This window comes from Rhodamnia argentea, chromosome 7 (genome assembly GCF_020921035.1).
Source record: "Rhodamnia argentea isolate NSW1041297 chromosome 7, ASM2092103v1, whole genome shotgun sequence".
Lineage (NCBI taxonomy): Eukaryota > Viridiplantae > Streptophyta > Magnoliopsida > Myrtales > Myrtaceae > Rhodamnia > Rhodamnia argentea.
Genome location: NC_063156.1, coordinates 4432629 through 4443324, shown reverse-complemented (window position 1 = coordinate 4443324; position 10696 = coordinate 4432629). Strand labels below are relative to the sequence as shown.

Below are 10696 nucleotides of genomic sequence, written 5' to 3'. Positions count from 1 at the left end.
TGCTCATGCTATAAACATCGATTCCAGCCAGTAGACTCGATGATCATGCCCCGGCTTAGAACTCGGCAAAAATGCAGGAACATATTGGGAAGAAGCCTAAAAGTACCAATAATGTCGAGATGGAATCCAGCAAAGCGGGCAAATCAAAGATACAAATCTGTGAAGCTGAATCTCTAGGGGAATTCTAGTGGCAAGACACTGGACATTGAATAGTTAAAGGGGACCCAATTCCAAACTAAACCGATATTTTTCTGGCCAAACCATTGGTTAGTAAGTGAAGTAAATAACAAACCGAAAGGAGCCATTGCTTCACAGATTAGAGCAACCGTGTTTAGGACCTCTCCTAAGCATCAATATAGTATAACGATGATTTTACTATTGTTTGCAAAAGCGACAATCCTAACATTACCAAAAAGCAAAGGTGGATACATATCTAGAACAAGGATTTATATCCAATCAGCCATGTTTCAACTAGGTACAAGCAAGTACAAAAATGTTGTTAAAGAGGATGTGCTCCCTAACATGGCCACTGGGAACACCTAATGATCCCACACAATCAAACATGAAATCGATTGTTCGAAAAGGCAGATTTCTCACAAAAACAAGACCCAAGAACCATTCCAAAGGGTATTTGCTAGACCATCAGTATGATAGAAGAACTTCATTCTTGGCCTTGATTTAGGTATGAATTCATCTTGCTAACCAGGACACAACAGCAAGCAGAGAAATATGAGCTTTAGAATGATCCTACTCATCTTTCTCACGTGGTTGAGAGGCACCTTCAGTCGACTCTATAGGCTTTTGGACACTAGCTCTCGCTTGCGCAAGAAATGCAGGATCTGGTTCATGCTTATCTGAGGGCTCCTTCATTGCCAAGTATATATAGAACCCAATCACAGCATTGACTGCTATAACAGCAAGCAATCCACTCCACAACGTCAGAGAATGAGGAGATAAATCGCCTGACCCTGCTCCAGAAAAAGGAAAGTATATGTTAACAACCAAATACACGAGCTTTCTATTTGGCCTATAGTGAATTAGATTAAGCAAGCTATATTTGTAACCCGAGAACAAGACACATTCAACAGGAAAAGTGCTCTCATTATGGACACCAAGCGCAGGTCCCAAAAAATTAGTATGATTGGAAGTTGCAAAAGTTCACTGAGACAGACAGACATACAGAAACAGATAATAAAATTGCAGAAAACCTTTCCCGGAGGTTGCACCTGGAAGTAACAGGGTGAGCACAACCATAAAATTCAGAAAGTTTTCCCCATGAAGACAAATTTTCTTGTTGACTGAGGTTCAAACAGATAATTGTTCACCCAAACCACATTTCTTGATATGAACTACGGAAAAAAAAAAAAACCATAGATGTCTATAACTTCAATTAGTCATCTATGACCCATTTGACTGCATCCTTTAGATATCAAGCATAACTGAAAAGTGTTTCTTACCACAAATTAAATGTTCTTAACCTGGCCTTTGAGGATATGAGACTCACAGAAAATGCTAAATTGATCCTCAAATTTTTTCAAGGGACAGGTTTGCAAGGACAATACGTTTGTACAGCACTTGAAGCACAGAATACCATGACGATCATGAAGAAAGTCAAGGACCTGACAAGAGACCATATGCCAAGCCAAGTGGGGCCATCCATTTTCTGGCACTAGCACCTGATAGACTCCCTCTAGACTAAACCAAGTACATCTGATTACAATTTGACAGAAAAACATATAAGCTATGTTTGTACATTGATATGTACAATTAGAAACAAAGATCGACATAGCATAACCATGAGGACTAGAGGGAGCTTTTTTTGGATACTCCCGGTCTACGCTATCCCACTCCACATTAGTTATTGGTTCATGCCAGTAACACATAGATCCCACATGATCTAACAGCTTCTGTGAAGTGGGCTAGAGTAGACTAGGATTACCTAATAATTTAAGAATATTCTGTCCAGGGGGTATTGCAGCATGATCATCCTCTCCTTACAGTGGCTTTTCTCCGATGTTCAGGCTTTGAATTGATATGGTGGCTATTTAATATTTTCAATTTAAGAATACTAGCCGATCATTCCAATTGGGTGCTTGAGCGCTTCACATATCGATCTAGGCTTTCCTTGAGTTTTAAAGTCGGGGCGTGTTAGCTAGACCATTTTCTTGCGGGAGTCATAACGTGCGCCCTGTAGTTTTTTTTTTTTTTCCTTTGCTTGCTCCACAGTACGAGCCTCATACAGAGCTGCGCCCTCTTTTCTTTTCCGCACCAATCCTTTCCTTATTTGCTAGTACATATTTTTTGGGACGTATAGCTCAGTTGGTGAAGCGTTGGGCTTTTAACGTAATGGTCACACAGTTCAAGTCCTGCTATACCCAACCTACCTTACTATAGTAGGTGATGCGTAGTAGCATTCAAAGATCACTCTTCGGCCTTTAGAATCGCTTCAGCGACTTTGCCCTTTAAGTCACAAAGGGGGTGACCTACTCCAAGCCGAAAGCGATAGCAAATCCCAAACTTGCCCACACTCATCCAAACCGGTCTCAAAAAGTGATCGGAAAGCAAAGCCCTTCCTTCCAATCCAAGCCGATGAAGCCACCCCTATATCTAACCAGCTCACCCTGATCATGAAGCAAAGCCCGTTCTTCAAAGTTCAATATTGCATATTTTCTGGTTTTTATTGTCTCGAGTCTAGATTATCACTAACATCCATCTTGGTGAAAGATCTAATATTCTATCCTCACAGAAAATATTCAAGTTGCTCAGGCTCTTGGAAATCACCTTAACAGTTAACCCCACAATAAGTTCATATTTCTAAAATATCCTTCACGATAATAACTCTGCAAACTTGCTTCATCTTGCCACACCAACATCACAACATTGCAACACTAGGATCAAAGTTTAGTAGAGTCAGAAGAACATCCCCCCTTCAAGCCCAAGATTAGATAAGTCATCCTAAACTTCACCTTCAAAGTCAGTCACTGGATCTCAAAGGATTTGGCACTGCATAACTACCCACATAACCATAAGTAGTTACATTGAAGTTAGACAACTAAAAGAAAGCATATGTTCTACCATAACGGCCATAAGGGAATTCTTCTATGAGGTACTCTGCTTCTAAAGGTAAGCACAAGCATGACACACAAGTCCATGCAGACGCCAAGAGTCTGAAAGGCACACAAGAACAATTTAAACAAGGAACAGCTTATTTGTTTTTATCTATTTTTATCATGCCAAACAGAAGATTTTGGTCGAACAACCTTATGATAAATGATTTAAAGGACAGACAAATTATGAAAATAACTGAAAACTGCAAATGTAATTTCATCCATCTGCTCCAACAATTAAAGGAAACGACAGATAAACCCCAACAAAAGCATATGAAATACAAACCCATTACTGGCCATATCGAGGCAAAGCGAGATCAAATGCAAGACCAACACAGATAAGGCAAATGAAGTTTTAAATCTGCATTGATGTCAAGACTTAAAGCCAAACCCTTCTAAATTATTGACCTTCCATGAGATGAGCATAAAGAAATCAATGAAATACACTAGCGGGCTTTTCTCTGAGATATATTAATCACCTTATTGCAGACCATGTTGCAAAAAGATATCCTCACCTGGAAAGACATCATGGTTGAAACCATATAAAACTGCAACTGGAATTATCCACATAAGCATCGATGCCAGTAAGAATTTCTCTATAACTCCAGCCATTGCAGCCCCGCTCTGCCAAACAAAAAAGTACTGTTACTGCAAAACATATTGCAGGCCTCGAACTGACTCATGTAGCCAAAAATTTCTGGCCCACCATGTACAGAGCAGAAAATTAATTATCATCTAGACAATGCACGAGCACAAGCAGATATACAAACACATCTCTTAGAGAGAGAGATATTATGCCTATTCAGATCTGTGATCGACAATTTTTCCATCTTTTACTGGCCTAGTAAAAAGTTGGCAAGTAAAGCCAAGTCATAAAAATTCTTCCAGCATATTCAGACAATTTAGGAACATGGTCCAGAAAAGGAAACTTTTTAGGCCCAAATTTGCAAACAAAGGCTGCCCTCGTGACATTCTACTACAGCAAGTGAGTAGCCACTTTCTTCCAGGGGTTTATTCTCATGTCCTTTCTTATCTTCTGCGACATCTCTTCCCCCGCAACGGTAACTGCTAGCATCTTAGTGCAAGGAGCTTTAGTTCACACAACTCTTGGAGTTTGCTGGGCTCTCTCCAAGAGTACAAGTTATTTTTCAGGCATCAGAAAATGGTCTCTTTGATTAGATTTGACAATCAATTCTCTAAACATCATGTTGTGTTGGAATCTTCAATTTTGTTTATCGACTTGAAATGATTGCTGGGTGTTGCAGAAGATAAATGTCCCCTTTAAATCCTAATCATTTGTTCAATTGAATACTCTCATTCATCTTATTTAATTTTCTATTGGGACAGACTTGATAGTCATTGATTTCAGTGGAGGATTTTTAAGGGATCCAGGCATGTCTATTTTTTATCCTTGTGAACCTATGGGGACACCGAAGAACCAAAGAATGTTTTGTTGTGTTTTGACTTGTGAGTTTTGGGTGGTTTTGTGCTCTATTGGAAGCATACTTAACAATTTATGAGAGAATTTATTATACATGATTTATAAGTGAGTTAACTTCATCCAATGTAAATAAATTCCCTCAGATATTGTTAAGTTCAAAGATATTTAAATTTAAACCATTCATATGCATAAGTTGGAATAAAAGCTGCAACAGCATAGTTTACATCTTTAAAATTGCTCTTAAATGCTGTAGGTTTATTTGCTTCTACTTCTGAAAGTTGGGCTATACCTCATGGTTTTCAACTGAGCTAGATCTTGATTCATTTGTGCAATATATGAATCAGTGTTTCCCACATTCTGTGGCCAGCTTTCAGCATGTATGTTCTACGGAGCTTGAACTTTTGAGAGAAGGCTTAGAGTCTAAGTTCTCAAAGAACTTTTAAGATCATTAGAAAGATGTTATCTTTCTATTATCGGGATTGAGAGGTGGATAGTAGGATAAGACATAGGGTCGTGATACTAATCTGTTTCAACCGATCCAGACAACGTAGAAATTGACTTCTTTCAACCTCATTAAACATAGTACTCTGCCAGTGGTCGCTTCATCTAGGCCCATTTTTTCTTGAAGCTTAGTCCAAAATGAAAAACCACGGAATAGAGACCCAAGCAAAACACAGTGGAGGGAGAGAGGAAAGTCAAAGATTGTGAGGGCTTGAGTGTCTTTACGGATGAAAAAGAAAATACCAACCCTAGACAAAGCTCTGGGGAAGAGAGGGACTTCTTCTTCCTCTATATTTTCATGCGAACTGCAGTCTGTACCATAGAACTGCGCGTTCTGGGTAAGAGTTTTGGGTCTACCTCACATTGTTATGAATTTGAAACTTGTGCATTCTGGGTCTACCGCCTGAACGGAAATCAGCAGGCATAATTACCAAAATAGCCAGCACAGTAGGAAAAGTCTCTTAGGTGAAAGTCGAAGATAGAGGTCCTATTGTACAAAGGGTAGGAAAGGCGAAAGTGGAACTGAATATCCATGATGAGCTAAGAGTAGGACATTCTTTCACTCATAGGGGAAAAAGAATTTGGCTGGATTTCAAGTATGAACGACTCCCTTTTTACTGTTATTCTTGCGGAAAGACAGGGCATCATGCAAGCAATTGTAAAGCAAGTCTCTTATGTTGAAGAAAAATTCGACTCGAAGAAAGGTAGCTGCTTTGGAAGCTGTTTGAGGGCTGAAAATCAAGAACAATGAGAAAAAAAACAGAATGGAATAGCCAATGAAGCCGAGGAAAATGTTCCAGAAACTCAAGAACAACAAATGCAGCCATTATTGCTAGAGGCTGGTAAAAGCAAACTTGATAACACTGAAACTCCACAGAAAAGAAGGGATGACTTCCTGGAAATCAACTTTGCCGGTGAGGGTCCAAGGATAACAGGAACATCTGCTGGGAAAGAGATTCTAATGCTTCCAGCACCCTCGCATGGAAAATCCACCAAGGAAAGCAAGAAGGGGTGTAAGGAACCGAAAACACCCTCTCTTAAGAAGCAAAAAAGGTTTGAGCCCTATAACCTTTTGTCGTCGAACAATAGTTGGCTGGATGAGACTCAGTCACTGGAAACTCCAATCGCAATGACTGAAGAAACTGCTGGATGGGCTTTGGTGGCTAGCCCTAATAAGCCACCAAAGGAGAAATGAATATCCTTAGTTGGAATTGTCAAGGGTTGGGCACAACCTTAACAATTCAAGAACTGCGAGCCCTTGTGGCTCAATATAGGCCTGCTGTAATTTTCTTAATGGAGACAAAAAATAGAGAGATGGTTATCCAAAGGATCAAGAGAAGTTTGAATTTTCCGTATTATAGTGTTGGAGACCCAACCGGAACAGCTGGGGGCTTGGCTATGATGTGGGATGAGAGAGCTGAAATCAACTTCGAATCACAGTCGGAGAGTTTGTGGTAAGAAGATGAGGTTCACCTTGTTCCATGCTCCTTTTATATTCCAAAAGAGACTCCAGCTTTGGGAGGAAATAAGAGGCATAAGCGACATGAATATGCTACCTTGGGTGTGCTTGGGGGATTTCAATGAAGTACTTCACTACTGGGAAAAGGTAGGGAAGCGCATGGCTGAGAATTTTCATGTGACTGCCTTTAAAGAATTTATGGACAAATGTTCTCTCACGGATCTTGAGAGTAAGAGATGTGCTTTTACGTGGTCGAACAATTGGGATGGAGAAGAAAATATCAGAGAACGACTTGATAGGGCCTTTCTGTGAAGCTGAAGTTTTTGCACTCCCAGCCATAGGATCTAACCATAGCCCTATTCTGCTATCTCTCCAGGCGAACAAGGAGAAACGAAAGAGAGAATTCAAATTTGAGGCATTTTGGCTTGAAAATGAAGAATGCAGAGATGTTATTAAGAACGCTTGGTTCTCCCCTCTGCTGGCTGTAAAGAACCTAACAGAAAAATTAATGGCTGTGACAGTGGCATTGACAAAGTGGAGCGAGAAAACCTTCGGAAATGGGCAAAAAACAGTCAAATACTTGCAGTTGGAGCTTCAACAGCACAGAAACACAAGTAACAGGCCTCTCGAAATGGAAGTAGTAAAGAGGATCCAGGGAGAAATCGAGGCATCTTGGAGGCAAGAGGAAATGTATTGGGGGCTTCAATCTCGAATAAACTGGATGAAATTTGGGGGGGACGGGGGACGGGGGGACAAAAGCACAAAATTCTTTCATGCTACAACAATTCAATGACGACAGAGGAACAGAATCTCCATGATTCAAGGGCCTGACACACCCTGGGTATCAGAGCCAAAACTAGTCAAGCAAGAGATAATCAACTTTTTCCGCAACCTATTCAAATCTGAAAGTCAAAAGAAACTTCTCTCCTGTTTTAGAACAGTGCCCCAAAATAGTCACTGAGGAGATGAATTTGACATTGTTGGCTGATGTGAGTATGGAGGAAGTAAAGAAAGCTGCCTTTCAACTTGGGGCTACGAAAGCCCCTGGCCCTGATGGATTAAATGGTTTGTTTTACCAGCAGAATTGGGAGACTTTGAAAGCTGGAATTTTTTTAGGAGATAAATGAATTTTTCAGAACTGGGAAGATGCTGCTGACCCTCAACAGAACACAAATTACCCTGATTCCAAAAGTCCAAAACCCTGAGAAATTGGAGCAATACCGCCCTATTAGCTTGTGCAACTTTGGCTACAAAATAATCGCCAAAGTCTTGGCAAACAGACTTAAACCCATGTTGCCAGAAATTATAGCCAAGGAGCAAAGTGCCTTTGTGGAGGGGAGACAAATACATCATCTTTGTGGTACAGGAGGTATTGCATCAAATTAGAATCAGAAAAAGAAGAAAAAAGTTCCAAGAAATACTCAAACTCAACATGAAGAAAGCCTACGATCGCATAGAGTGGGATTTTCTAGAGGCTTGCTTGAAGAGATTCGGTTTTAATGATACATGGGTTGGCTGGGTTATGCAGTGTGTTACCACTGTTACTTTTAGTATCAAAGTTAATGGAGAGCCTCTCCCATATTTTAACCCATCCCGAGGGATTAGTCAAGGGGACCCTCTATCCCCCTACCTTTTCATCTTGATGGTCAATGTACTGACTTTACTGATGAGGAAAGCAGTGGATGATGGATCAATTAAAGGGATCAAACTAAACAGATGGTGCCCCACTCTTTCTCACCTCCTATTTGCACATGATTCCATATTTTTTCTAGATGAGAAAATCCTGGAATGTCAAAATTTCGCATTGATTCTCAATCAGTATTGCATGGCCTCTGGACAGGCCATAAACTTGAACAAATCAGGCATATTTTTCAGCAGAGATTTCCCTCAGAGCTTAAAGGAAAACATGGTGGAAAACAAGTGAAAAAAAAAGCAGGGGTTTATTGGAAAAAATGGGAGATTCTGAAAATGAGAAAAGATGAAGGAGGTTTGGGATTTCGTGACTTGATGGTTTTTAACAAGGCATTATTAGCAAAACAAGCTTGGCGCCTAAGCAAGAAACCAACTTCCCCTTGGGGTCTCCTTCTCAGAGGCCTCTACTATCCACATAGGGACTTCTGGCATGCAGAGAGGGGTCCGCGATCATCTTGGGGTTGGCAAATTCTTATGATGGGAAGAGATTCTATCTCACCCTCTATTCTGTGGGCTGTAGGAGATGGGACAGAGATCAAAGCTAGAAAAGACAAATGGCTAATAAAAGGAGTACTGTATGGCCCTGCAAAGAGGAATGAACCAGAGCTTGTCTCTGGTTTCATAGAAAAAGAGGTAGGCCAATGGAAGGAATTAACCTTGAGAGAACACTTTGATGACCAAACAGTTTGCGAGATCCTGACAATCCCGATCAGACCTCAAACTGAGAAAGATCAAATTGTGTGGACATGCACAAGAAATGGCATGTACACGGTCAAGACTGGATACCACTCTATCAGAAAATTAACAGCTCAGAACAGAGCAGACCAAGCATCATCATCATATAATCCACCTAAAGACCTATGGCCAGTGATCTGGAAACTTCAAGTCCCCCCCCAAAGATCAAGTTTTTCTAGTGGAATCTCTGCCAAAATGCACTCCCAACGAAAGAAAACTTGTGTCGAAGGAGAATCCTACCTTATCCGTATTGTCCTCTCTGTGAGCAGAATATAGAAACAATTGAACACCTATGTCTTCTCTGCCCTTGGACCAAAGAAGTGCGGTCTAACCCAAAGCTCGACCTGAAATTTTCCAGTTCTGGGTTAGCTCGTTTCGAAGAATGGTTTTGCGCCCTGATAGAGCACAAAAACAACTCACCGGGTTTGGACTTAGTGGCATCTGTGCTGTGGGGAATCTGGAAAGAAAGAAACGAATACGTCTTTAGAGGGAAGCCAACTGACCCTAGCGCAGCCATAGACTCAGCGCTAACCTCACTCAAAAGTTACCAAAGATGGCAGATCTCAGCGAAGAAAGAACAGATCGAGAAGTTTCCTAACAAGAACAACTCGGGAAGCGCCAAAGATCGCACCTTTACTGTCCACGTTGATGGAGCTTTCAGCCCAGGAGCGACAGTAGGTGCGACGGCTCGGGCACTTCGCGGATTAGATAGCCAAGACGCAAAGAAAAAACAGAATTACCTCAAAATTGCGTGTCCTTCCCATCCCGAGCTCTCTGGGATCTACTATGTAATGAAGCCCATTTATCGGGCATTCTACCTTGATCGTTACCAATAAAAATGTCTCTCCCGACCAAAAAAGGGTTGAGAGACAAGGTGACCAATGCTAAACAATTCTATTTGAAAATAATTGTAAAGATCACATATTCATTACAAAATGTTCAGTCGGATCATGATTAATCCACACCGCCTCTCACCCTAATGTCCGAGATTGAGCAAGCTCATCACAGCAGCTCTACTATAACACTAGCAGCTCGGGAATCCCTCAACATGAGATATGTTGTGGGCTACTTAGCATGAGCTATATGAAAATTCATTCATCGTATAGATTGAATTTACGGCCTCGTGAAAGACAGCCGACTCTTTTGCTACTAGGCCAACCACCTCCGGCGATGATCCATGTTCTTTTTGTTGGCGATTGAGATATCGTATTGTTTTGGTCTCGAGCTTTCTTGATTTGAATCGAAGTTGTATATCATTATGTAAATATAAAATAAAAATTGAACTTTCTAAAATATCCTTGTTGGAACACATTTATGGAAGGCTAGAACATTAAAAATTGAAGCAAAATGAGCTTCCACTTTTTCGTGTGACCAAATAAAAAAAAGAAATGCTATTTCTATTTTCTTGAACCAATCCGTCCTCAGAATTTACTCCATGTAGCATATCAAAATATTTACACATTCGACATACCTAGTTGATTCACTCACACTTCGAGCGTAACCTGGTATGTGGGGCATAAACTTCTTACAGAACTTGTTTCAAATTCAACGCACGAAATAATTAGCAACTCGCAACACATGATTAGATGCAACAAAATTTTGACTAAAGATTGGGTACAAAAAACAATTTAGTTATAAACCTTTTGTTGTAGTCCTACGTGCGACGACCAGCGATTTGACATGTCCAACTTCATTCAAAACGACATTGTTTTATGGAATTTTACAATTTCTATGATTTTCTTTCCTTTCTGTTCTTTTTTT

General features: G+C 40.5%; 1 protein-coding gene across 2 annotated transcripts; it reads right to left on the bottom strand.

The window, feature by feature from the left end:
- Positions 1–502: 502 nt before the first annotated feature.
- On the bottom strand, positions 503–9638 carry LOC115750875. 2 transcript variants are annotated; one of them, XM_030688493.2, is made up of 5 exons: positions 9567–9637; positions 9356–9392; positions 9176–9279; positions 3623–3731; positions 503–968 (listed from the first exon to the last, which is right to left on the bottom strand). In XM_030688493.2, the coding sequence occupies exons 4-5, from the start codon at positions 3717–3719 to the stop codon at positions 748–750; spliced, it is 318 nt and encodes a 105-aa protein (XP_030544353.1). In that variant the 5' UTR covers positions 3720–3731; positions 9176–9279; positions 9356–9392; positions 9567–9637; the 3' UTR covers positions 503–747. The 2 variants fall into 2 exon arrangements, with proteins under 2 accessions (XP_030544353.1, XP_030544354.1); XM_030688494.2 differs by lacking the exons at positions 9176–9279; positions 9356–9392 and having other exon boundaries at positions 9567–9638.
- Between the last annotated feature and the right edge of the window lie 1058 nt (positions 9639–10696).